Source organism: Myotis myotis, unplaced genomic scaffold (genome assembly GCF_014108235.1).
Source record: "Myotis myotis isolate mMyoMyo1 unplaced genomic scaffold, mMyoMyo1.p scaffold_m19_p_6, whole genome shotgun sequence".
Lineage (NCBI taxonomy): Eukaryota > Metazoa > Chordata > Mammalia > Chiroptera > Vespertilionidae > Myotis > Myotis myotis.
In genome coordinates this window covers 98742457-98770352 of record NW_023416368.1, presented here as the reverse complement: position 1 = coordinate 98770352, position 27896 = coordinate 98742457, and the positions used below count along the sequence as shown (strand labels likewise).

General features: G+C 55.4%; 1 protein-coding gene across 1 annotated transcript; it reads left to right on the top strand.

The window, feature by feature from the left end:
* The first annotated feature begins 1850 nt into the window (after positions 1-1850).
* RASGEF1C (RasGEF domain family member 1C) lies at positions 1851-27224 on the top strand. The gene is given in 14 exon segments (XM_036314682.1): positions 1851-2027; positions 2206-2328; positions 3385-3522; positions 9132-9183; positions 9186-9328; positions 10344-10449; positions 16040-16128; positions 17322-17424; positions 17889-17983; positions 18050-18145; positions 19569-19664; positions 21844-21967; positions 26241-26313; positions 27200-27224. Coding segments are annotated over 14 exon segments (1440 nt in total).
* The last annotated feature ends 672 nt before the right edge of the window (positions 27225-27896 follow it).

Below are 27896 nucleotides of genomic sequence, written 5' to 3'. Positions count from 1 at the left end.
CCACCTCCCGGCACTGAGGGGCAGAGATTCTAGCTGCAGAGTGCTCCACACCAGGGAAGGAAAAGGCCCATATCCAGGCACATCATTGTGAAATTCCAGGTCACTTGGGATGAGGATGAACCATCTCAGTTTGAGGGACTTGGGACTTTCAGTGCTGAAACCAGGAGAGTCCTCGGCAAATCAGAATGGTTGGTCCACCCTCCTGGGAGAAAAACAACTTTACAAAGTTCAGAAAGAAGACAGAAAACAATGCCTTTGAAATTCTGAAGAAAAATCATTTCTAACTTACAATTCTATACCCTGCTGAACTGTCAATCACATTAGCAAGTGTGATGGTAAAGAGACTATTTCCAGGCATGTGAGGCCTCGAAAATTTTATTTCCTAAGCACACCGTATCAAGAAGCTACTGGAGGATGTGCTCCACCAAAACTAAAGAATGAAGCAAGAAAGAAGATGACACGAGACAGGAAGCAGGAGACCAACATGAGAGATGACAAGGGGTCCTTGGCAGATGGTGAAAGGTGATCCCAGGATGACAGCCCTGCAGACAGGTGGGCAACTGAGCCATCCTGCAGCCGTGTCACTCCAGAGACCCCCACAGCCAAGACCCCCAGCTCCATCAAGCCATCTCAACCTGAGGGCAGGTGCCTAGGAGAACCCATTTTCCACTTAAAATGGTCCAGCTTCTCATCAGTACTTGGCTTGTCATGGCCACGTGCCGATGACGGCCTCTCCCCTCGTGCTCAGCTGAGGACATGCATGTCAGTCGCAGAAGTTCTCAGTTTCCCCTCATCGCTGGAGGTAGGCCACGTGGGCTCAGGGGCGGGGAGTACAGAGCAGCCCACTCCCTCTGACCACTCTTCCACTGCATGTCCCACACCTGGTCCACACGCCAGTGCACCTGACTGTGGAGAACCCTGTTTCCCGACTCAATCATGACCTTGCTCACGACGTCCCCAGAAGAGACCAGCATCAGGCCTGGTCTCAGCGGGAAGGGGGAGAGTGGCGTCACTTCAGGGAAGTGGGGAAGGCTCCAGAGAAGAGATGTTCACCGTGTCCGGAGGATGGAGGAGGGAGCAGCTGGGTGTCATTGGTCCGGAGGATGGAGGAGGGAGCAGCTGGGTGTCATTGGTCCAGAGGATGGAGGAGGGAGCAGCTGGATGTGTGATTGGTCTGGAGGATGGAGGAGGGAGCAGCTGTGTGTGTCCTTGGTCCGGAGGATGGAGGAGGATGGAGGAGGGAGCAGCTGGGTGTCATTGGTGCCTCACCACGAAGAGCCCAGAGTGCCAGGCTTCGAAGGGCCACTGTTTGGCTGCCCTGGAGACACCGGCTTAATGGGCTCACGATGGAGAAGCTCACGAGCAGAGTCAAGCCCAGCAGGACCCAGGGCCTCGCACGCTGACCCCGGAAATGTGCTCACTTTCCTGGCTGCTTGTGGGGGTGGATGATCCCAACAGTGACATTCCACCAGCTCAGGGACCCTGGGCCAAAGAGCTCCCAAGGGCCACAGAATTCTGGGGTTGCACCTGAGGCCCCAGTTTAGATCAGACTCATCCTGGCCCCATCTTTGTGGCCGGGGGTGAGGGATCTGCTGATTGCCTGGGCCTTGTCCCAAACTCCCTTCACTGGGGATGCAGTCCCTACGTCGCTCAGATGAGAGTGGGAAGAACTGGCTGCTGGGGGTGCTGTCCCGTGGGCTGGGGGCCCCTGGCAGCCCTCCCAGCAAGTGACCACTGGGCACAGGTGGGCACAGAAGTGCCAGTGGAGTCAGGGCCTGTCCAGCCAGGAGCCAGGGGGCCAGCAGGCCCAGCTTAGGTGTGCCCCTCAGCTCCTTGCATTGCAGGCAGGCATGCCCCGGACACTGCGTGCCTCGGACATGGCCGTCCCCGGCAGCCCTCGCCCACCCCGCACTGAGCCCAGGGGCAGTGAGCAGGCCGAGCAGCCTGTCCTGGGCGGGGCTCCTTCCTCAGCCCCCTGGACACCCATGATCCAGCAGTTGGTGCCCACGGCCGACTACTGCCCTGAGGTGGGTGGCCGGTGGGCGGGGGGTGGGGGGGGAGGGCGGGGACGGAGCAGAATGAGCGCTCCTCCACCAGGCGTGGGGAGACCCGGGGCTGGTACTGGTTTGGGGCCTGGGGCCGGGGGCGGGGCGGAGTGCGGGCTGAGAAGCAGGTGAACACAGACCGCCTGTCCCATGTCCCCAGAAAGCCTACATCTTCACCTTCCTGCTGAGCTCCCGCCTCTTCATCGAGCCCCGGGAGCTGCTGGCCCGGGTCTGCCAGCTGTGCATCGAGCAGCAGCAGCTGGACGAGCCAGGGCTGGACAAGGTGAGGGCCTCTGGCTGTCCTGGCACTGCCCTGCAGGCCCTCCCGCATCGGCCCTGGGAGAGGGAGCCATTGTCCCCCTTCCCCTGAGGAGCCCACAGGAGGGTCTGCTGGCCTGAGGTGCGGAGCCAGAGGGAAGGCTTGGCATCTCCCACCCAGGGGACTGCCTTCCAGCCTGGAGCTCACACCAAGCCCAGACCCGGGCCCAGAGCCTGTCAATAGGACTTGCTGCCCCCAGCACACCCCCCTCCCCGCCCCTCCTCTGTGGGCCAGCCTTCCCTGGGCCTCGTCCCTGGCCCCACGGCCTGTGACTGTTCGTGCAGGTGTCAGGCTGCAGTGATGGAAACCCAACCACAACTGGCCTAAGGCAAAGGCGCCTGTAAATGCAAAAGCTCATGTCCCGCTGGCCGCAGGGGTGCACATGGCCTCCTTCACGCACCGTCCTTCTCCCCCTCCAGCCTCTGCTTCGTTTCCGGGCCCCTCACTCCTGCTCCAGCAGGTCCGACCCGCCAGCTGACCTGCCCCTGTGCTCCAGGCTCACCGCCTGACCCGCAATAGGGCCCGTGACAGTCCTGATCCTATTGGCTTAGCCTGGGGCACATGACCGCCTGTGAGTCACCCGCTGTGCAGGCTGAGGGGTGCCCTGGCCTGATTGGCCAGCACTGGTCTGCGCCCACTACTGGGGGGCTCCGCAGTCTGAACCCCACTGACTGGGAACAGGGAGACTCCAAAGGCAACTCAGATGCATCACCACAAAAAGGGGATGAACGCCTGGCAAAACAGATGACCGCTCCCCATGTGTGCCCCTCTGCTTGGGGGGGGCAGCCCCCTCCCCGCAGCTGGCCCGGGAAGGCACTTGGAGCCCCCCGGCCCCCCCCCCCCCCCCCCCCCCCCCCCCCGGGCAGCCACACTGTGCCCAGGCAGCCCATCAGGCCGAGTGGCTGGGGCGCTGCCCGTGCAGGCCCAACACCCCTCACCGGGTGTGGGTGCCCGGCACCTTGCCTTGCCCCCTCCCAGGAAGCGATCCCCAACATCAGCTCCGGGGATCTCCTGTTGCAGGCCCGGGTCCGGAAGTTTGGCCCCAAACTGCTCCGGCTGCTGGCCGAGTGGACGGAGACCTTCCGGCGGGACTTCCAGGAGGAGGCGGCCGTCGGGCTCCTGGAGGACGTGGTGGGCCGCCTCGCCCGCTGTGACGAGGTGGGCGAGCTGGAGCCCTTCCCCGCCCGCACCCTCACCCGCCCGGAGCCTGCCCCCACCTGCTCACTCAGCCCCCGAGCATCAGCCCCTCTCTGGGAGTTGGCAGAGAATCCAGGCCTCCATCCTGTCCCTCTCCTGCCTTGTTCTCACTGTCACCAATGGCAGGCGAGGGGAGACCCTCCGCTCTGTGGTTGCTGGTCAGGCCGTTGGTCTGGCAGCCGTTGGTCTGGGCCTCGGGCCACAGGCCTCCCCCTCCTGTCCTGGGGCCACACCAGGACTGGCGGGCAGTCAGCCCCCTGGACCAGGCCCCGCCCACCAGGCCAGGGAAAGGGCTCTGCAGGACAAGCTCACAGCAATGGGAGGTAACAGCCACGGCGGCTGTGTTATCCTGGGGCTCCGGCCTCTGGGGTGGTTGTAGGTCCTGCAGGACGGGCAGGAGGAGAGGAGGCTTCTGTGGCTCCCACCAGACCCCAGAGTCTGGGCCGCCCTTGCACCCCAGGGTCTGGGAGGCAGCCAGTGTACTGGGCATCGGGTGCCTCTGCCACCGTGACCGGCCCAGCGCTCCCAACTGGGTTACTCTGGGAAAGACATTCAGAGTCTCCAGCCTCTTTTCTATGGTAACAGGAGGACAGAAACCCCCCAGGATTATGGATACAAAGGGGGGGGGCCTCCAGGCACCTTCATTAGGGGCAGGTTTAGCGGCACCTTTAGCGGCTCTGTGGCGCACTGGCGTGTCTCACCTGGAAGGAGGGAACGTTAGGGTCAGTGCATATCCGTTGCCCTGAGAGGAGACTGACCATGGCAAGCTGGTAGCTGGCGCTGTGCCCCACGGTGGGCCTGGACACGGCAGAGGCAGCTGCATGTGGAGCAAAGGAAAACTGCGGAGGCGGCTGGGCGTGGGGGAGCCTGCTCCCAAAGTTAGCTCAGAGCGGGGAGCCCTGCCCGGGGCGCTTCGCAAAGCAGGCAAGTGACTTGGCTGTTCAAGCACTTGGTGAGAGGAAGTGATCTCTGCACCCCCGGTCCCTCTGGGAGTCGAGATGCGTGGTTAGGATGCAGCAGGAAACAGGGCACCAATCCATCAGTGATGGGATTGGTCAGGTGGGGCAGGCGTAGAAGCAGGGAGAGGAGACGCTGGCTGACGGGCTGGATAAATAGATGCTCCTCTAATGGGGGGTGGGGCAGGGGGGAGATAGATGCTTGGGTAGTTGGATACGCAGGTGGGTTTATGGGGGAGTGGACATGGGAGATTGATGGCTGGGGGCGGGTGGGGATGGATGGATACATGGATGGGAGGGTGTGTGGATGGGTGGGTGAATGGTATGTGTGGTGTGGGATGTTGTAGGGGTGGATAGATGAGTGGTTGGATCGGTGGGTGGAAGGGTGACTGGGTAGATGTTCGAAAGATGGGAGGAAGGATAGATGAGTGAGTTCATGGATGTGTGGGTGGGTAACCGTATGAAAGGGGCAGTGGACACTAGCAGACTGTGGAGAAGAGATAGGTGCAGGGATGGATGGATGGATGGATGGACGGAACAGAGGGTACATGAGGGGATGAGAACTCAGTCTCTTGCTTCTTCTCCCTCCCCCCAGAGGCCTTCAGCAGAGATGAGGTCTAAGCCATTGACAAACATGACTATCTGCCCTCACCAGGCTGCCCCTGCCATCGGCACAGCCATTTCAGGGGCAGGCCCTGCCGTCCAGTCCTAGTGGTGGGCATGGGAGGAAGGCCTGGGCTGGTTGCCTTGAGAAGCCATGCCTCCTCACGGACACCCCCCTCCGCCCCCCGAGACGCTGCCAGGGCTGTGCTGAGAAATCTTTTCTCACACCCCGTGGGAAGAGACCCATGAATGGGCTGTTGAGAGCAGACATCCACCAGTTTGGGTTTTTGGAGCAGAAATAATTCATTCAGGACATTTTTCAACCCTTCCCTTGGGATACAATTAAGTGTGCTGAGTGGTGTGAGCTAGAACCAGGGTTCCCCAGCCCCCCGACCCCACACAGGCCTGGCCAGGGCCCCCAGTGTCTTCATGACCCCAGGTTGTCCCTCCCCAGAGAGCTCTCACCCCAAGGGAAGGACCTCTCGGCACTGGCACCCCGCCCTGGTTGCTGCAGGTGGACTTTGGGCTGATTGCGCCCCCCCCCACCCATGGGCGGGGCCCATCTCAGAAGGGAGCGGGTGGTCTCCACTCCTTCCTTGACGGGGAAGGGCCCTTGGGACTCAGGGAAGGGATCTGGGTCAGACCACCTGAGCCCAGATAGACACCCGGGAACCACAGCGGCGTGACCTCGGCAGGACGCCGCCCCTCTCCGAGCTTCAGTGCTTCATCAGTAGAACGAGGATGGTGACGGCGCCCACCACACAGCTTCCAGGCAAAGCCCCTGAAGTCAGGTGCGCTTGCTAAATGTGAGCTCTGATGAGAAAAAAAAAATTCTATCCAAACTTCAGGCATGTGGGGACTATTTTTAACTTCGTGAAACTTTCTTATGGAACATTTCAAACATACAAACAGAGAAGAGTAGCCGCGGACTCCTGTGTACCCAGCCTCAGACTCAAGGAGGCCAATGCCCAAGGTGAGGGAGGCGCAGGAGCCCAGGGACGGCCCAAAGCCCTGAGAAGGGAGAGAGCCCCTGGCGCCCTGGCCCACCCACTGGCCTGTGCAAGGAAGCTGACCTCACTTTCCCACCGGCTCACGACCGCCTGCTGGACTGACCCCGCTGGCCCCACCCCCCACCCCACCCCACCGAGGGCACAGGTGGCGGAAAGCTGACGGAGAACAAACCACCTGGCAACAAACCGCGGGGTCGGAGAGCCCACTGGACATTGGCCCCGGGACGGATTAGGGGGAGGTTTTCAAGAAGTTCAGAGAACAGAGGCCTCCTGTCCGGCCGGAGACTGGGGCTCTAACCACGAAACACACAGTTCAGGAGAACTCGGAGGCACCTGGGGAGCGGGGGCCAGCCGCACCCTTGGATGACCTCTGCACTTGAACCCGACTGTGTGCCTGGAGCAGGTGGCTCTGTGGACATGGATGGAGAAGATAGACCAGGCCTGCCGGCAAGCTGTGGGGAGGGGGGTGCCCGTGCTGGCACAGCCTGGTGTCCCTGCGGGACAAGGAGCACCTGCTGTCCCGCGAGGAGCCAGCTGTCCCGCGGAGCTCTCCGAGCCTCCAGCTGCAGGGTGTCAAGCCAGCGAGAAAAAGGAATGTCAGAGACAAGGGCCGGCCGTTCCCACTTTCAGAGGCGGCACTGGAGATCTGGGAAAGAGAACCAGCAGCTGCAGGGCAGCACACTGGGAAATCCTCAGTGGCTAGCACCTGGGAAATGGTAACTGCTTGGCATGAGTGCTGGTCCAGCAGAAGCCGTTCCTGCTGAACTCTGCGTGTGGGGAAGCGTGTGGGCCACCAAACCACAGGCACAGCTTGCAGGCCCTTGGCTCCAGGAGGACCCCGTGGTCCACCCTGGAGAAGCCGGCTGCCTGGAAGCAGGCAAAGGCCACGTCCACCCGTCAGCAAAGGTGTGTGGGCCCCTCCGGCGAGCCAGGCACTGCCCTTCATGCCGGGGCTGAGCCACGCGGCCAGTGTGACGTGGGGAGCAGTGAGAAGAGCGGCCGGGGGTGGGGGGGACAGTCCCCCGGGGGGGCGTGGGCAGGGGCTGTGAGGAGGGGCGCTGATGCCCCTTGGCCAGAGGGTGTGCCCAGAGGGACAAGGCCTGTGGCAGCAGGGGGAGGCCGGGGAGGGGTCAAAGGAGTAGGAGTGCCCGTGTCTGCAGCACAAGCAAGGGGAGTGAGGGCCACGTGAGGCCGTTGAGCGAGGCCAGGGCGGACCTCAGGGCCTCCAAGACCAGGGCTTTGTCCTCATGAAAGTGTAGACATTAAGGAGGAGGCCAGGGTCAGAGAGCATCTTGAGCAGACGCTGGCGCAGAGTGGCGTGGAGAGAGCTGACACCAATGCCGGGGCCACTGAGGAGGCCTCTGCAGCCACTGGGGCGGGGACCACAGCCTGGACCACGGAGACCTGGAGGAAGATGGAGCGTGGAGAGGGGAGATGCCAGATCCAGGGGGCTGGTGGCAGCATTCGCTCGTGTGGGACGGAGGTGGCCCTGGGCCACGTGGGTCTGGCGATCAGAAGAGAAGCTGCTCGCGTAAACACATGAACGCTCAGTGACATTGGACGTGAGCCAGCTTCCAGGAATGGAGGACGGAGGACAAGAGGGAGCCAGGAGGAACCGGCACCCAGTCATGGGACCTACAGACGAGCAAACATCCCGAGGGGGACACGAGCTGAGAAAGGGCCCCTGGCTTTCAGAGGGAGTCCGGGGTGACAGCAGGAGCCCGCGGGGGGAGTGGGGGAGTGAGGGTACTCGAAGGCCGGTTGTAGCCACCCCAGAGGCCACTGGAGAGAGGTGGGGCCAGTGGAGGTGTCAGGACTCACAGGCCAGTGACTGTCACCCAGGCTGGCCACGGCTGACCCCACGCACGCACATCTTCCCGGCACTCAGGGCAGCACGCTGACCACGCTTTGGGCTGTCCTGCTGGCCAGCGGGTGCCTTCTGGGCCTGCCCCCATGGCTCTGGGCGTGAGGGTTCGGGTTGGGGTTCAGGTTAGGCAGCCTCCTGCCCTGTTCCCTGTGTCCCGCGGGCCCTGCCACAGGCCCCTGTGGCCACTTTGCACAGAGGCACTTCCATCACCTGTCACCAGAGCTCTGGCACCACCAATGCCAGATCTCAGTGGCCCTCCTGAGCCCCCCAGAGCCTGGAGCTGTCCAGGCCCCCGGCACGTAGGTGCCCACCTGCACGAGGCCACTGGGTATGTGTCAAAGCAGCATGACTGAGCCCACCTGATCTGCAATTACCTGGCGGTGCCCACAATTCACCAGCGTTACCTTCCCAGGCCTCTGGGCCAGGCCCTGCCCACGCACACACCTGTCTGCCCGACACCTTGGTGCTACCTGGAGACCAGGCCCTGCGCCCAATGCCTTCCCTGTCAGCACCTTGGCTCATGGAGGGCCGAGTCCCCCTGGGGGGGCGTGTGCTGACGGGCTAGGTTACTGACCACGTCCTGGGGAATGTGTGAACATCTGCTTATAAACCCAGCCCGGCACCTTCCTTGAACATAGGGTCCCTGAGGGGGGTTATCAGTTTGCCTTGGGTGAGAGGGTGGGTGCCCTGCACCAGCCCAGCATGGCGCAAAGAGGAACCGTCCCCTCGCTGCCTGGGAGGGACTCTGTCCGTGCAGTCACTGGTGTCAAGTGCCCAGCCTGGCTCTGAAGACTAAGCTGAACCAACGGCCAGCTGCCGGGGCAGGCCCATCCCACACCTCCCTCCGGCCTCCCGCCCTCCCTCTGCTCCCTGGCACTGCCCAGCCCACCTGCCCAGGCAGCTGGGGCCGCGTTGGACCCCGTCCCCTCCCTGTGCTTGCTCTTCTCAGCTCCCACTGGTAGCCCTGCAGCCTGCTTTCCCACTGGCCTCGACTGTGGCCCCTCCTGCCCTGGGGCTGCTTTAGGATGAGGCAGAGGCGGGCACGCCCAGTAACAGCCGCTCCCCGCCAGCCAGGGCGCCTGCCTCAGACCTTAGAGAGGAGGGGGTGCCGGCCCTGACCCTCCCCACCCACAGGCATACAGAGCGAGGCACCAGGTCCTGCAGGCTCTGCACCAGAAGCTGGCAGCCCCGGCCCGGGGCCGGAAAGCCTGCTGGGCACCGACCGGCCCGTCTCCTACAGGACCCAGCTGCCAGCCTCCATCCGCAGGGAGCTCCTCGGCGTCTGCAGCGACCCCTACAGGCTGGCCCAGCAGCTGACCCTCGTGGAGCTGGTGAGGAAGCTGGTGCCACCTCGGCCTAGACCCAGAGCGGGACAGACTGAGAGCCACCGGCCACCCCTCGCCCCCCCTCTGGCCCAGGCCCTGTCTCAGCATAACCCAAGCCCTGAGCCCGCCGGGGCAGGGCCAGCCAGGCCTGTCCAGAGGTCCCTGGCTCTGAAGCTGTTCTCAGCAACCGGGGGTGAGAACAGAGGGTTGAGGCTCCAGCCCTGCCCAGCTCTGACCCGTAGCCGGCAGGCGAGTCCCGGCCTGGGACAGAACTGGGTTCAAACCCTGGGTCTGACCCCACCCGCTGTGTGATCCTCGCACCACCAGTGCCTTCTCCACCCTCGGCCTCCCCACCCAGAACGCACTGCACCCGCCCCCAGCGTTCCAGAGGAGCCCAGGCCCCCCGCGGGGGAGGGGACGCCTCTGCCAAGCGTGCAGCGTGCGGGGTCCTGGCAGAGGCAGCGGCCAAGGGGCCCCCCCAGGGAGAGGGGCGGTGGGGGGTGTTTCCTGTGACACCTCCGCCATGCCGGTCCTTGCTGTTCCCCGGCGCTGTGCTCCATGCTTGCATGCCCTCTCACCCTCCTCACCCGCCGGGCGCGTGCTACTGTTACTCCCTTTTCACAAACCAGGAGGCTGTGAAGTGCCAGACGTCACACGGCAGGAGGGCCAGAGCCAGGATCCAATTCTGACCCAAACTCTCAACCACCAGGCCTCCCCTGGAGGGAGCAGGTCACCAAGTCCCTGATTCCAGCCTGGTTTCCGGGGTGTCGCGTCCCACGGGCCCTCCCAGGGCCTTTGCCCCCGGCCCCACGATCAGAGGCAGCCCTGGGCCTGGGGAAGGAGGTCTGCTGGGCTCCGTGACCACCCAGAACGGGGTTGCAGAGCCCTCGTGAGAAGGGCAGGTGCCCAGAGATCCTCCTGGGGTAGCTGGAGGCAGGGAGGCTGAGGGAGCACCATGCCAGGCCTCCAGCGGGCACCCCCTCCCCAGACCTTTCTCAGACTCCTCTTCCTCCCGGTGCAGGCACGGCTGCGACACATCGGGCCCGAGGAGTTTGTCCAGGCTTTTGTGAACAAGGACCCTCTGGCCAGCACCAAGGCAGAAGGCCCTCGGACGCGCTGTCCCTGCAGTGACCCACCGTCCCCCGGGGGGTGGGGGGAGGGGCGATCCCCCTAACATCAGCCGGGCCAGCTTCCTAGCGACCCAGGGCAGGCGACCCCAACAGGGTGCGTTTCGGTGGACGAGGGGTTCCCTCCAGCGGTCACTCAGAGAAGTGCAGGCTGGTGCGCGCTGCCCAGGGAAGCTTCCCTCCGAGGGTGGAGGGTGGCGTGGCCCTTGGGCCAAGCGCGCAGGGCGAGGTCCTCACACAGATTTCAGAGCTGCCCTCCCCCTTCAGAGCCCAACCAGCAGGGGACCAACGGGGTCAAATGAAATCAGAACGGAGACAGTGTGTCTTCTGCCCAGCACCTAATAAATTAATTAAATACGCGATTGCATTCCCCGATCAGATTAGCAAGGTGAACACTGTGCCTGTGTAGGGAGGGAACTCTCACCCGCGGCGGGTGGGGAAATTGGCGCAGCCACTTCGGAGGGCAGTGTGGCCATAGCATCAACACTTGAAATGCACAGCCTGGACGCCAGCTTTCCATACCTAATCATTTACCCACCAGATATGCTAGCACACACCCACGCACACAGAGATGTGCACACGACGATTTGAGATAAACCGTGTTTATAATGTCCACAGGCTGGAAGCAAACTACCTTATCACCCATAGAAACGGATTTAAAATTTTAGTGCATCCATTCATTCTATGTGTTACGCAACTGTTAAAGAGAATAAAAGCAGCTGTCGGTATGGAGTGATCCCAAGATGCATTGGCGAGAGGGGAGTAGAGTGAACAGCAGTGACAGAGTGTGTGGCCGTTTGTAACAACAACGGAAGGCAGGAGCGTGATTCGTAGCCACTTGCACAAGCTGTGGAGACGATCTCTAAGAAGACTGTCACTGCGGTCATTGTGTTCTATTGGAAATTTGTCTTTTTCTGAAGGATTTTTATGAGTTTTTGCGTTAGATAATTATCCTTTGTCAACTAGATGGACTGCAAATTTTCCTCTCCTAGTGTCAACCACAGTGATTAGGGAACCCAGCAGGGGTGGGAAGCAGACTTGGCCACTCTTTGCTGGCTTTTTGTTCCTCAAGCATTATTTGGCCATTTTCAAGCATTTTTTTTTTTTTTTTTTTTTTGTGAAGTACGTCAAGATCACACATGACATTTATTTACCCACTTTATTGGAGGTGAACATTTGTGTGGTTTCTGGTCTCTTGCCATAATAGGTATTGCTGCTGGGAACATTCTTACACGTTCCTGGTACACATTTTCCTAGGCCATCAGTTCGCAAATGTTTTGGTCTCAGGACAGCTTCCCACTTTAAAAAATTAAGGAGGACTCCAAAGAACTTTTGTTTATGTTGATTTTTCTGTACTGATATTTATCATTAAAATGGCCATCATATTAGCTGTTAAAACTGATAACTTTTTAACTTATTTATTTATTCATAGTAACCCACTATACACATAGTTACCATATTTTATGAAACATAACTATATTTTCCAAAATAAAAAAAACTAGTTTTTACTTTTCCGAAATAAAAAAAGTGACGTTGTTTTACAGCATTTTTACAAATCTCTTTAATGACTGATTTAGAAGACAGCTGAATTTTCTTATCTGGTTCTGCATTCAATCTTTTGACATTATTGGTGGAAAATCTAACCTCCAAAAGTATGTAGTTGGAAAAGGGAGGGGTATTTTACAGCCATCATCCTATATAATAAAAGGCTAATATGCAAATTGCCCCCTCGGGAGTTCGACTGACCAGGAGTTCAACTGCTCTCTATGATGTGCACTGACCACCAGGGGGTGGCACAGAACGAAGCAAGGCCCCAGCCAGCAGCTGGCAGCCAGGGAAAGGAAGGCCCTGGCTGGCAGCCAGAAGGCCCCAGCCAGGCCTAGGGACCCTACCCATTCATGATTTTGTGCACCAGGCCTTTAGTTTTAGATAATTGGGAATGTTCTTTTTTTTTTTTTTTTTATTGCTTAAAGTATTACAAAAGTATATGTCTCCTTTTTTTCCCCCCCGCCCTTGACAATCCCCTGGCCTCCCCTACCCCCCAGTGTCTTATGTCCATTGGTTGTGCTTATATGCATGCATACAAGTCCTTTGCTTGATCTCTTACCCACCCCCCTGGGAATGTTCTTTGATGCTACACTGCAACTGGGCGAGTGGTAGTCTTTAAAGATTAGTTGCAATGTGCAATATGAAAATACATCAGTGGACTTTCTGAGCTCTATTACATTAAATCCATTGGGCCATCTTGCATCTTGAGTAGCTCCCTTTTGCCCAGGCATGATTTTGTAATATTATACCTTGGTCATTTGGAAAATATGGCTCCACTGAATCAAGCTGATCTTCCAAACGTTGGCACATTTTATTATAAAAGATTTTAAAATCACCTTCATTAATAACACTTACTGGTCTCATCTATAATAATAAAAGTGCAATATGTTAATTAGGCCGGACAACCTTCTGGACAAAGCAGGGGTTGCAAGGGAAGCTTGGGTCCTGGGTGCCTGCTGGCGGCAGGAGGGAAGCCAGGGTCTCAGGTGCCAGAGGCAAGCCGGTGCTGGCAGCCAGGGGAAGGAAGGCCTACTCTTGCACAAATTTCATGCATCGGGCCTCTAGTTAAAAATAAAAAAGTCCTTACTCATGGGAAGCTGTCGAGCTCCCAAAGGTGGGCACGTGTTTTACAAATTCCCAATTTCCTCTTGAAAACTTGAACTCTATCATTGGCCACAAATACTATCAATTGTCCTCAGAAGAGACAGGCTCAATTTGTTCATTTTCAAGACAATCACTGCCAAATACTGACGACCGAATAACTATATTGGGTCAGTCCCGCTTTCAAGTAAACACTGTCCCCTGAGAAAGGTGTCGGCTCTCAGGTCAGTCACACAGGGTCAAAATTTAATAAAATTGAAAAAAGTTTGTCTCCTCGAGGACGTTCTTAAGTCACACTGGCTGCTTTTCTTTCCCTGTGTGATTAGTAGGGAAGAACACCACGACCGCTCCATCCGGGCTGGGTGGCAGCGATTTTCCCATCATTCTCTGACGCACCACTGGTGTCTACGTGAAAAGACGAAAACATTGTGTAAATAAGAAAATGGTTTTGCCCCTGTGACCCCACAGCACTCTGGGAACTGTTGCCCTAGGACCGTGGTCAGCAAACTGCGGCTTACGAGCCACATGCGGCTCTTTGGCCCCTTGAGTGTGGCTCTTCCTCAGCCTTAGGAGGACCCTAATTAAGTTAATAACAATGTACCTACCTATATGGTTTAAGTTTAAAAATTTTGGCTCTCAAAGGAAATTTCAATCGTTGTACTGTTGATATTTGGCTCTGCTGACTAATGAGTTTGCCGACCACTGGGCTAGGATATACCTCGGAGAGAAGTACTGCCTCCCTCGCAGGTGGGCACGTGGCCAGCCTTCCAGGGTGGTGCCAGTGAGGCTGTACCCGTTCACCCTGCCAGCAGGGAGCTATTCTTGCTCTGCATCCTCACTGATACTTGAAATTGTCAGATTTCTTAATTTTTGTCAAACTGTTAAATGGACCATCTTTTCGTGGGTTTTGGACATTCTTGTTTTCTCTCCTGTGAAATGCTTGTCCCTAACTTTCATCCAGTTTTCTATTGGGGATTTGTCTTTTTCTGAAGGATTTTTATGAGTTTTTGCGTTAGATAATTATCCTTTGTCAACTAGATGGACTGCAAATTTTCCTCTCCTAGTTAGTGTCTTTGGTTTTCATTTCCATTATTACGTCTTCCGATCAGTGTGTGTTCTTAACTGAAACCTAGTGAAAGTTACTAAACTTTCCCTTTACGGTTTTTGGGGAGTTTCTTCAGATACAGTCCCAGAAGCGGAATTGCTGGGTCATAAGGCAGCTCCATTTTTAATATTCTGAAGGGCCTCCATTCTGTTTCCCAATCTGCAGTCCAACAGCACTCCACATCCTTGTTGTTTGCTGTTTTGTTGATGGTAGCCATCCTGACAGGTGTGAGGTGATATCTCACTGTGGTTTTAATTTGCATTTCTCTGATGATTAGCGATGTTGAGCCTCTTTTCATATGTCTAATGGCCATCGGTATGTCCTCTTCTTTACTGTTTTGTAATTTATATTTTTCCAGGAATTTGACCGTTCCTCCCAAGTTTTCACTTTATAGACAAAGTTATTCAGAATCTTCTCTATCTTTTTAATTTTTTTATCTGATTTTTTTTTTGCCTTCATATTTTGAAGCTGTGTTGTTAGATGCAGACAAGTTTAGACTTGCGACATATTCTCGATAACTTGAACCTTTTATCATTATACAACTACCCTCTAATCTCTTCTAATGCTTTTCGCCTTGGAGTTTGTCTTGTCTAATATTAACACATCACTGTGGTGTTTATCATATCTGTTTTTCTATATTTTTACTTATCTCCTTAGGTTTGGGGTGTGTCTCTTGAAACTAGCATGCACCTGGGTTTTGCATTGTAGTGATTGTGATTACTGCTGTGTGGGGTCTGTGCTAACTGTCTGCTTGCCTGCCTTTGGTGGCCTCCCTTACCTTTCCTGTCCCTGTTTTTCTCCTTTCTTTGCTTTCTTGGATAAGTCCCCCATTCCCCCCCCCCCCCCCCGCCCCACTATTTACTGAAAGTCACCTCTCAATTTTAACTTCTATATTTAAGTTTAATTTTTAAAATTGTGGTGTATTTATACAGTGGAATGTTCTACATCAATTGAAAACATTCCAAAGGATATTGTATGGTACACGAAATGTTCACGTGGAAAAATATGGAAATATATATATAGTTACATAGCAAAAGGAAGATACAGCCGATTTTCATTATTCATGGTAGTTATGTCCTACAAATTTGTCGGGAACTCTGCATCAGCAAGCACCCATTGCTCCTAAGGGAAACGGAGGGTTAGGTTCCTTGCGAGCCTCTCATCCCAACATTGTCATCAACCAATCAACAAAGAGCCTTAGTTTATGTGCGTTTCTGTTTAAAGACATCTTCTTCAATAAATATTGTTCATTCAATGACATTGAACTCATTGCCAGTAGCACTATGACTCATGCCTGAAAGCGCATCTCACGCCTACGTTCCCTTCGGGCACCACAAGCTTCCTGCTTGGGGAGGCAAGACAGCCCGGCAGCACTGCGCTGGGCACAGGACGCGTGAAATCACCGTGACGCCCGATGGACGGCAGGCAGGACACGTGTCAGCACGGGGCTGAAGCAAGAAGGCCAGGCACCATTTCGCTTAACCCCAGCCTGTGTTGGGTGACTCCAGTATTTTGCCACTCTGCACACGTCCGTGAGTGAGAGGGAAAGTGAGGCGCTGGGGGTTACAAATGAATTTTTAGGGAGTAGGTAGAGTCACAAATACAGAATCTATGGATAATGAGGACTGATGGTTACATATATTGATATATATCATGTTACACTACATCTCCACATGCATTGGAGCAAGACTAGAAGGTGAACATCAGATCACTGGTGCTTGTGGGTGGTTTTGAGGTTCCGACATTTTCCAAATTGTCTATCATGATCGTGAACTGACTTCATGTTCCAAAAATCATTAACATAAAGACTGAGTGCAGTCCTTTCATCTCTCCTAGCCCTGTTCGGTGATAAGACCAAGAACCTGGAGGCTTACGTGAAATGGTTCAACAGGTTGTGCTACCTCGTGGCCACTGAGGTCTGCATGGTGCGTAGAACCCGGGACGGAGCGGGCGTGGCAGAGCACGCAGGCGGGAGGAGCTCGCCCGGGGGGAGCCAGAAGGGCTTCTGGAGCCATCTGTCCCCAAGCCCGGCCAGGCTGGGCACCCCCGGGACACCAGCTGCCACCGGGCTTGCCTGCAGTGACATTTCCCCTCTGGGCAGAGCCAGCACGGACCCTCCGGCCTCTAGCAGAGGGTGCCAGGGGCTGCTTGCCTCCACGGTGCCTGCCTGCTGGGCCGCGGGCCTGCAGCGCGTTGTTTGGCTCCCTCAGATTTAGAGGTAGAATGGCGCAGCCTTTAAGAGCGAGGAGACTGCACGCTCCAAGTCCAGCCTCTGGCTTCTCCGGGGAAGCAGGTAGACCGGGCCAGTCTAAACCGACATGCATGTCAGCAAGAACCGTCCATCAGCCAGGCGGCTCCTCCTCACAGCAGAGGGCCCCCCTCTGGCCACCCCGCATCAGGGGAGGCCGGGCCACGCGTCACCGGGAAGGACTGTAGGCAGCACGCGTGCCCGTGGGCTCTCCAGCACCAGATGCTGCGACAGAGCTTGGGGTGCAAGGGCTTTCGGGGGCCAACGCCTGTGGCAGGCGAAGAGGACGAGGCCTGGCCAGAAGGAAACGATGCCTCTGCGGTGGGAGGGTCCTGTCCCAGGGCCCCCTCGCTCTGCCGCCAGCACAGTCACCTGCTCCCTGAGGGACAGGCAGGCCGGAGGCAGGGCTGTCTGAGGGGTTCGGGGGGCCCGTCTCTGCAGACACACAGCGCGCTGCTGGGGGCAGCAGGCCCAGGCCAGTGTTATCTGCGGGAAGAGCACGGTGGGGCCTGGAGTGTCCCCGGCAGCGGGCAGCGGGTTTACCTGAGTGGAGTCGGCGTGTGGTCCGGGGTCGGGTGTGGTCCTGGCTGGGGAGACCAGCCCGATGCTGGGAGGAAGGAGGGGCGAGCGTGCCTTCTGCCTCTGGAGGGTGTGGCGCTGGCCTGGGAAAAGGGCCTCCCTTGCTGGAAGTGGCCCCCTGCGCCCTCGCTGGCAGTGGCCTGCGCTGCGCTGCTCAGAGCCCTGAGCCCGAGGCGGCAGATGGCCCAGATCACACATCCCAGCCCGCAGGAGGGACTGGCCGGTGGGCAGGGTAGGTGGTCACAGTAGGACAGGGACCGGTCATTGCTGAGGCTCGGGTGTTGTCCCCAGCTGTCCAAGAAGAAGCGGAGGGCCCAAGTGATCGAGTTCTTCATCGACGTGGCCCGCAAGTGCTTCAACATTGGCAACTTCAACTCCCTCATGGCCATCGTCTGTGAGTAGCTGGCCTGAGTCCAGCACCCGGGCAGGCGGGCGTGGGCACCTGGGCAGGCGTGCTTCGAGCCAGAGATCTCCTCTGAGCAGAGAGTGAGTGCCAGCTGGGCCCGCATCCCCACCCAGAGGTCCGGGAAGGGTGCCAACTTTGAGGCTCAGCCTGCTCGGGGTGCTTGGCGAGGGTGTGGCAGTATGACCCCGGATCCAGGGAGAGCAGGGCCCAAAGCTGGCCCTGGCGCCGTGTGGGCCAGTGTGCGGAGGACTGGGATGGGGCCTGCACATGCAGAAGCCAGGTCACCCCAACACACCTACCTGCTGCCTGGCGGCCGAGGCTGCTGCAGACTCAGCCCAGGTCAGGCTGCAGCCGCAGAGGCTGGGCAGGGGGCCCACACAGAAGCCTTCCGCCCGGGGCAGTGATGGGACTGCAGCCCGGGGCAGCCTCCCCAGCTCGGCCTCCCTCTGCAGCTGGCATGAACATGAGCCCCGTGTCCAGGCTGAAGAAGACCTGGGCCAAAGTGAAGACAGCCAAGCTTTTCATCCTGGAGCCTGGTGAGCATGGTGTTGGCAGCGGGGGGCGCCGGCCTTCCCCAGGGACAGTGCCCAGCTGCGTCCCTGTCTCCTTCCAGCACCAGATGGATCCAACCGGGAATTTCTGCAACTACAGGGCAGCCCTGCGGGGGGCCGCCCACCGCTCCCTGACCGCCCACAGCAGCCAGGAGAAGGTAGGTCAGAGGCTTGCCTGGTCTTCAAGGCTCCTGCCTGCGCTAAACACCTTGGTCCAGGTGGGCTGCATCAGAGAACCTGGACGCTCACTCCCAGGTCACCTGGTCCACCCCCGCACCTCTATGGCTGTGTGACAGACATGCTGCCCGTCTCCAGTACGGAGAACTCGCCACCTTCCCAAACAGATCAGCCCACTCCACGGGCCTCAGTTTCCCTGTCTGCCCCGTCCAGCTGAGCCATCCACGCTCTGTGCTGTGCAGAGCGGCCAGCGCCCAGGTCCTCACCTCAAAGCCTTAGTTGACTTGAATGGGGCGGAAGTGGGGGTGGGCTCAGCACTCCCTGATCCAGATACGCCAAGGTGTCTGGTCCCCAGGGTGACGGGCTGGCCTGGCAGCAGGCGCCCAGCTCTGGCCCCAGGGTGGAGCCGCTATGCTCGCATCCTGGGGCTGTGCCCAAGCAGGCAGCTTCGGACAGAGCCTGTCCTCGTGCAGGGCTGAAGCCTTATCAGGGCGCCAGGGCCGCCTCCCTCCGGAGGCCCCAGGGATCCTTCCAGCGTCGGTGGCCTCGGCGCTCCTTGGCTAGTGGCCACATTGCCCCATCGCTGCCTCCGCCTTCCCATGGCCATCGTCCCTGTGCGTGTCCAAAGTCCCCTCTTTACAAGGACACCAGTCCCTGGATTAGACCCGCATGGCCAGTGTGACCTCACCTTAACCTGATTCCGTCTTAAGAGACTTGCTCCAAACAAGGCCCCACCAGGACTTGGTACACCAACATGTCTTTGGGGGGACACAGTTTGAAGCAGGACACAGGGTAGGGCCGGCTGCTTCTCCGGGGTGGTCTGAGCCGTGAGCAGGGGTCTCTAGGGATCGGCAGAGCAGGGAGGGAGAAGCACGGCGCACGGCATGGCAGTGAGGCAGGGGCCCCGCAGGCTGAGCTCGGCAGCCCCACCGTCAGCAGCTGCGGCCACGCCTTTGGCCTCACCATAGCACAGCGCGTTCAGATCTTCAGCACCAAGAAGGACATACAAGGACAAGCTGTTAAGTATGTGTTTAAAAGGAGGCCACAGATGACCCCCAGGCCCTATGGACTGACTCTGTGCTCAGCGTGCTCCGTCCGTCCGTCTGTCCGTCCGTCCCCGAAGCAGGAGGTGGAGGAAATGTTCCAGGGCCACCACCCACAGCAGGAGCTCAGTCAGCACGGGGCCTGGGAGGAAACCGTTTGGCTTCAGGGAAGGAGACCTCTACCCCCTTCCTTTGTGGTTTCCACGTTGCCCCTTGGTGCATACTAAGTAGCCTGATCCCCACGCAGCCCCAAGCCGCCAGCTGGGCCCAGGAAGTCTCTCCCGCCCTCTCTAGCCTGAGCATGCACCGAGGCCACGGGCTGGGGGCACCGGCAAGGGCTGACCTACCCTGTCCCTTCCAGATCGTCGTTCCCTTCTTCAGCCTGCTCATCAAAGACATCTACTTCCTCAACGAGGGCTGTGCCAACCGCCTCCCCAACGGACACGTCAACTTTGAGGTAGGGTCCAGGGCCCAGGGGTCAGACAGGACGGAACAGCTCCGCCAGCAGGAGTGCTGGCCTGACCACCACTCACCACCATGTCAGGGCAGGGGCACTGGCATCTCCCCACCCACATCCTCCGCAGGAAACTGAGGCTCACGCAGGGTTGATTCCCACTCTGCAGGCCTCGGCCCAGCACGTGTGAGGCAGAATTCATTCCGGCCCTCAAAGAGCACCAGGCTGACAACTGGCGAGGTGCTGACAGGGGCACAGGGGCGCAGTGCAGGGGCCCGGGGAGGCCCCCAAAGGAGGGGCGCTGAGCAACAGGAGGAAGTAGGCGGAGGGTAGAATGGGCACAAGGGACGTTCACCACGGTCAGCTCAAGTGTCCTCTCCTCCAGGAGGCCCCCTGACCTCCCAGGCAGAGGGAGACCCTGAAAAATAGGCCTGGCCAGTCCAGCAGTCGGGGCAGTCCAGGCTGGAGGTGTCATGGCAGAGGCTGGGCTTGAGAGAGGCCACGGGTCTGACGGCCTGGGAGACCCTGCAAAATAGGCCGGGCAACCCTCGGTCACACTGCTCCGGTCCCCAGGCTCCTCAGAGGCAGCAAGGCTGCTCCACTCTGTCCCTCGAGCCCCACACAGGCCACCAGGCACACGTGGCTCTAAGTAGCTGTGCGTGTGGGGCTGACAGCAGGCAGTCACTGAGTCGGACAGCAGCGCACACCAAGCAGCAGTGGTATTCTCGATCTGCAGCAAGGAGGGCTCTTCTCCCACAGGGGGGGCCAGCCCCCCTGGAGCTGGCCCCACCCAGCCTCCAACTCCAAGGGCCGTCAGTCCTGGGCTGGCCCCTGCTCTGAGCTTCAGTCTCTTCTCCTGTAAAACCAGACTTCCACCAGGCAGCACAGCGGGCCCAGGAGGACATGCTGGGCAGCTGGGAGAGGGCTCTGCCGGTGCCCTCCGGTGACGGGCCCCAGCAGGCACCTGGGCCTCACACAGACACCCAGCAGGCCTGGTCACCCCGAGGGCAAGTGTGACGAGGGGAGGGCCAGTCCAGCAGGCAGAGGCAGTCCAGGCTGGAGGTGTCATGGCAGAGGCTTGGCTTGAGAGAGGCCACAGAGGCCCAGGGGCCTGGGAGCTCCCTCTTCAGGCTACCCCAACACCCACCAGCTATGGGAATCCTGTCCTTTGCCTTCTTGAGTTGGCCTTCAGAACAAGGCTGACAGGCAAGAGCAAGACTGCAAGCTGCTTGCGGGGCCCCAGATTCAGGTTGGAAACCGTGGGGGCGGAGTTGGCCCAGGGCTGATCACAGGAGACCAGGAATGGGGCTCTCACCCAGTCATGACTTGGTGCTGCTATTTATTTAAAATCCTTCTTTAAGTAAGCACATATTTTTCTAGTTAAATAAATGTTTTTAAATTTCACTTTAAAAAATTCTACGTCAATGAATTTTCTTGGTTTATTTAAATACATTTATTTAAATTTATTTGCATATCTTATATAATAAAAGGCTGATATGCCAATTGTCCCCTTGACCAGGAGTTCCACCGGGAGTTCAACTGGGAGTTCGACGAGGGGGTGGAGCCTGCTCACCAACCACCCGTGGCCCCTCCCCTGGCCAGCCCGGCCCGATAGGCCTCAATCCATCAGGGCGGGCCACCCGGACCCCACCCATGCATGAATTCATGCACCAGGCCTCTAGTTCTTTAAATAAACAAACTTGCCATAAGTAGGGATAACCACATCTATAATAATAAAAGGGTAATATACTAATTAGACCAGATGAAGCTGGGGCTGCGAGGGAAGCCTGGGTCCCAGGTACCAGAGGGAAGCCGGTGCTGGCAGCCGGGGGAAGGAAGGCCTACTCTTGCACAAATTTCGTGCATCGGGCCTCTAGTAAATAAACAGAATGAAACTAAAGTAATGCTCACCTCTAGCTAGAGGCACTGGCTACTGAGGGCCATAGCCCAGGCCCCAGGGGCTGGGGAGTCCTAGGTGTCAGGTGTGGCTGATTCCTCAGAGGGGATGAAGAGCGGTGATGAACACCCAGGTTTTCTGATGCTGGCGATGCCATTTACTGCCCCGAGTTCCAACTTGCTCACCCAGAGGTGGTGAGAGAAGTCGTGCCAACCCCGCTCTCCCAGGGAATGTCGAGCCCTGGGAGAGGAGTGCCACCATCCTGTGTCTCTGTGACCCTGGCAGAAATTTCTGGAGCTGGCCAAGCAGGTTGGAGAGTTCATCACATGGAAACAAGTGGAGTGTCCCTTCGAGCAAGACCCCAGCATCACCCACTACCTGTGCGCTGCCCCCGCCTTCAGTGAGGACGGTAAGGTACCCCTGGCCTCACTGACTGCTGGGCCTGGGACTCTTATGTGGCCTCTTCGTCGCAGTGCCAGTCAGGGCCCCAGCTTTGAGCACAACACACCATGCCCATGTTTGCTGGCTCTGGGAGGGAGCAGAGAAGTCTGCCCCCCTCACCGGCCCCCCGCCTGGCTGCCTCCCCAAGAGCCTGCGGAGCTGCAGGTTGGGTACCCCAGGCCCAGGCTTCCCCCTGGAATTGTAAATCTATCTTACCCCACTTCCTCTTCAGAAAAGTGGAGGTGATGGTAAGGACCGCCTTCTCAGAGCTCATGTTAGGATCTTTCCAGAGCTGGTGTGAGTGTGTGCTGTATGTTGTGTAACCCTGGGCGGGTCCCTCACCTTTTTTGAGCCTGCTCGGCTGCATCTAGAAAGTGGGGGACTGAGAGAGCCTACTTCCCAATGCCAAGTGAGATTTACTTGAGTCGGCACAGCAAAGCCCATAGGACTACACTCCACTCTAGTTGTATTAGTTTCTTATTGGTGCTGAAACAAATCACCACAAATGGGGTGACTCAAAACAGCACTAACTGATCCTCTTACAGCACTGAGAAAGACGTGACACTTTACCTACAAGGGGGAAACAATCCAAATGGCATCAGATTCCTCATCGGAAACCCTAGTGGCCAGAGGCAATGGCATGCTTTTTAACGGCTGAAAGAAAACAAATATCAACCCAGAATTTTATATTCAGTGAAATTATCTTTCAGGAATTCACTATAGATAAATCAAAATTGAATTTTAAAAAACTGTTCAGGTAACCCATAGGAGGACAAAAAATAAAACAGAAACAAAACACAGAGAGAACAAACAAAAAAATAATAAATAAAATAGCAGACTCAAGCTCTAACACATCAATAAATATACTAAATGTAAATGGTCTAAATATACCAAGTAAAAGACATTGGCAGAGTAAATTAAAAAGCATGACCTGCCCTGGCCACTGTGATTTCAGTTGGTTGGAGCATTGTCCCATGCACCAGAAAGTCATGGGTTGGATTCCAGGTCAGGGCACATACCTAGATTGCAGGTTTGATCCCCAGTCAGGGTGCATACAGGAGGCAACCAATAGATGTTTCTCTTTCATCTCTCTCTCTCTCCCCCTCTCACCCTTCTTCCCTTTCTCCCTCCCTCCCTCTCTTCCTCTCTCTCTAAAATAAAATTTAAAAAATTTTAAATCGTGACCCAACTATATGCTGCTTATAAGCAGCTAATTTCAAATATAATAGTACAGACAGGTTAAAAAGTTAAAAATGGGGCCCTGGCCAGGTGGCTTAGTTGGTTACAGCGTCATCCCATACACCAACATGTTCCTGGTTTGATTCTTGGTCAGGGCACATACCTAGGTTACAGGTTCAATCCCCAGTCAGGGTGCATACAGGAGGCAACCAACCAATAGATATTTCTCTCTCATATCAATGTTTCTCTCTCTCTTCCTCTCTCTCTACAAATCAATGTAAAAAATATATCCTTGGGTAAAGATTAAGAAAAAAGAAAAGTTAAAATAGGGAAACATTAACCAAATGAAAGCAGGAATCACAACATTAATATCAGATAAAGTACACTTCAGAGGAAAGAAAATTTCCAGAGATAGAGAAGGACTTTATACAATAACTAGTGGCCCCGTGCATGAAATTCGTGCACATTAAAAGGAAATTAATTACAGGAAATATTTTAATATCACTATTTGCCCTTTCTCTATAATAGAAGTGTTAGAGATGAAAGAGCATTAGAAAATCTCCCTCCTGTCAGAGTCTGGGGCATGCCACGGGATCCAGAGTCAAGTCCCCGCCCACCCGCGTGTGCCTCGAAATCGCGCGAGACCCAGACCCGGCCGGCCCCACTCCTGTCAAGCCCCACAGGGCGGGGGGCGCAGCCTCAGATCCCCTGGCCTGGAGCCAGAGTTGAGGGCATGGCCTCAGGTCCCCCAGCCCCAGCGCGAGGGCACGAGGGCATGATGACAATTTGCATATTAGCTCTTTATTATATAGGACAAGAGGGCCAATCTTCCAAGAAGACATAGCAATCCTACCTATGTACCCACCAAACAACAGAGTTGCAAAAGTTGTGAAGCAAAAACTGGTAGAACTGAAAAAGATATAAACAGATCCACAATTATAGTTGGAGACTTCAATATGCCTCTGTCAACAATTGACAGAACAACTAGACAGGAAATCAGCAAAGACATAGAATAGCTCACCAATGCTGTCAAATAGCATGATCTACATTTATAGATACTCCCTACAGCTACGCATTTACAAAGTACACTTTTTCAACTGCCCACAGGATAGGTGCCAAAATAGACCATATCCTGAGCATAGAAAACGAGCAGCAAGAAATTAAAATAACTGAAATCACACAGAGTGTGTTCTCTGATCACAATGGAATCGAACTAGAAATCAGTACTTTTGAAATCAGTAATGTAAGACAACAGGAAAATCTCCAAACACTTAGAGTCTAAGCAGCACCCTTCTAAATGCATTAAAAAAGAAGTTCCCAGGGAAATAAAAAATAATTGAGGAAACTGATTTTGTAATTTCAAAACACCCAAAAACGAAGTCACTAAGCCCACATGGTTATACTAGAGAATTCTATTAAACATTTAAAGAGGAATTAATACCATTCTACACAATCTCTTTTAAAAAATAGAAGAGGGAACTTCTTAATTCATTTCATGAAGCCAGTGTTACCCTGATACCAAAACAAGATAAATAGAGTATTAAAAACAATAATAAAGACCAATATTCCTCATGAATACAGATGCAACAATTCCTTAGCAAAATATTCACAAATAGAATTTCGCAATTTATAAAAATAATTATAATCATGACCAATTATAATTATAATTTTATAATTATAAAAATAATTATAATCCAGAGATGCAAGGCTGTTTACTATTTGAAAATAAAAAAGAAAATCAATAAATGTAATCCACTATATTAACAGACTAACGGAGAAAATCACTCGATTATATCAATCTATGCAGAAAATCATTTCACAAATTTTAATACCCATGCCTGCACAAAACTCTCAGAAAAATAAGAGTAAAAGGGAATTGATCTCTCTTGAGATTAATTGAATTGAAAGACTCAACATAGCAAAGACGCTAATTCTCCTCCTCAAATTTAAGTACAGGTTTAATGCAATTCCTACCAAAATCCCAGCAAGATTTCTCTTTTATAGTTATAAATAAGTTTATTCTAAAATTTATAAGGAGCAACAAAGGAACTAGAATAGTTCAAATAATGTCGGGGAGATAAAATAAGATGGAAGGAATCACTCTACGCAATATTAAGGCCAATATTAAGGCCACAGTAATAGAGACAGCATGGTGTTGGCGGGACATATGTCCATGGGACAGAACAGGGGTCCCAGAAGTAGACCCACACAGATATGCCCAATGATTTGGACAGTTGAACATCCATAGGCCCCAAAATGAACCTTGACCAAAATCTTAGTCTCTATGCAAAAAATAATAACAAAAGAATCACAGACTCAAATGTAAAACTATAAAAAAAAACACACAACAGAAAATCTTTTAAGATGTAGAACTTAACAAAGAGTTTCTTATAAAACAAAATATGACTCAGCAATTCCACTTTTGGACGTTTCTTCCAGAGAAATAAATACTCACATTCACACAAAAACCCTGATGTTTACAGCAGCTTAGCTTGTGATAGCCGAACATTGGAAATAACCCAGGGGCCCTTCAGGAGTGAACGGTTAAACAACGGTTAGTCCATCCACACGATGAAATGCTATTCGGCACCAAGAAGTAAAGTATTGATACACTACCTCATGGACACATCTCCAGAGAATTCTGCTGAGTGAAAAATGACTCCATTTATATAACATTCTTGAAATGACAAAATTTAGATATGGAGAGCAGATCGGTGGTTGCCAGGGGTTAAGAAAAGGGTGGAAATGGGAGAGAAGTGGGTGTGGCCACTGAGGGGCAACGTGAGGGGTCCTAGTGGTGATGCATGTGCAGCATTTGACTGTAACAGGCCCATATCCCAGTGGCCATCTGTCCTACAGTTTTGCAAGAGACTGCCATTCGGAGAAACTTGGTAAAGGTACACAGATCTCTCTGTGTCATTTCTTACAACTGCATGTGAATCTACAATTATCTCCCAACCACAAGTTTAATTTTAAAACCAAAAAGTAGGTCAGACTCTGAGTGCAGAACAGGTTATTATCATCAACCATAATTGTGTAATTTCACTTCATTTTCTGGCTAGGTCTTTATTTGGCTTCCTATGAAAATGAGAGTCCAGAGAGCCACACAGAAAAAGAGAGATGGAAATCTCTACGGTGAGTCCGTGTGCCTGGATGAGATGGGGGGGGGGGGGGGAGTGGTGGAAATCTCTAAGGTGAGTGTGTCTAGATCAGTGGTTCTCAACCTTCCTAATGCCGCAACCCTTTAATACAGTTCCTCATGTTGTGGTGACCCCCAACCATAAAATTATTTTTGCTGCTACTTCATCACTGTAATTTTGCTACTGTTATGAATCATAATGTAAATATCTGATATGCAGGATGTATTTTCATTGTTACAAATTGAACATAATTAAAGCATAGTGATTAATCACAAAAACATTATGTAATTATGTATGTGTTTTCCGATGGTCTTAGGCGACCCCTGTGAAAGGGGTCACAACCCACAGGTTGAGAACCGCTGGTAAGGTGAGTGTGTGTGTCTAGATGAGATGGTGGGTGGAGGAGGGGGAGTCTGTGTGCCAAGACAGGATGCAGGAGAGGGGTGGGGTGCTTGGGGCCAGAACAGGGCTGAGGAACCTCATCAGACCCAGCTCATTGGCCTCCTAGGAGTGTCCCCAGCCCATGAGGAGAGGGCTGGTCTGGCCAGAATCTTGGGGTGGGGGTGGACCGAAAGGACTGCATAGAAGGGGAGGCTGGGACCACAACCCCTCAGGGCTGGTGGCTGCACCTGTGGGTAATGAAGACGTATGTCCCGTCCTTGGAAGCCCTAGTCCACATTCTTATGCCGGAAGGTGAGACACACACCTCCTGCTCGCTCAGCCCGTGAGCGCACAGAGAGGAGCGGAGAGGGTCCCCAGTGGGAGCCTGAGCCAAGGACATTGCACGATGCCCTCTGGGGTGGGGGGCCGCCTGTTGAGAAGGTAACACCTGGAGGGGAAGAAACATAACCACAGGCCGCCGGGCCTGCTTAAATCTATAGGTCTTCTATTTGGGGGAAGACGTGAGGCTCGGGGAGCTGGAGGAGGAGGAGGAGGAGGAAGAGAAAGAGGAGGAGGAAGAGGAGGAGGAGAGACCGCAGACGCCCTCTGCAGCCCTGCCCAGGCTGGCCCAGGGCCAGGGGAGGCCTGGCTGCCTCACCGCTTTGCACACGGTGCCCCCATGGTCTGGTGCCTGCCACAGTGACCGCAAGGCTCCGGAGACTCTTCTCCTTCTGTGGGCCCTCAGCCTGGCAGGGCCCAGGACCTCCAGCCACACGGGTGGCACGTGGCTCTGTCCATCCTCAGGGAGAACCCAGCTCACTAGTGTCTCAAGCCCTGGAGGTTCTGCCACCAGGTGCCTGGGAGCCTTCACAGCCCCAGCAGGCTGTGAGGGGCCCGAGCCCACAGGGCCCTGCGGTTCTGCAGAAGGCCCTGCCCTGCCTGAGATGGGCTGGTTTCTGCAGCCCCATGGACCCCCTTTCTGGACCTTTCTGGTCCCAGGGGTTAGCTTTCTAGTGATAGCTGGGATGCCAGTCAGCAGGACAAATGCGAGTCAGAGATGACCACGGGTACAGCACACCGTAAACTACAGCGCTGGTGTAAACACATTGGTATACCGTGCGTACCGTCTCTCACCGCGGGCTTCTGCCAGGACGCAGGCCTGGGAATGGCGTGGCCTTGGGGCAGAGCGGGTAGGGT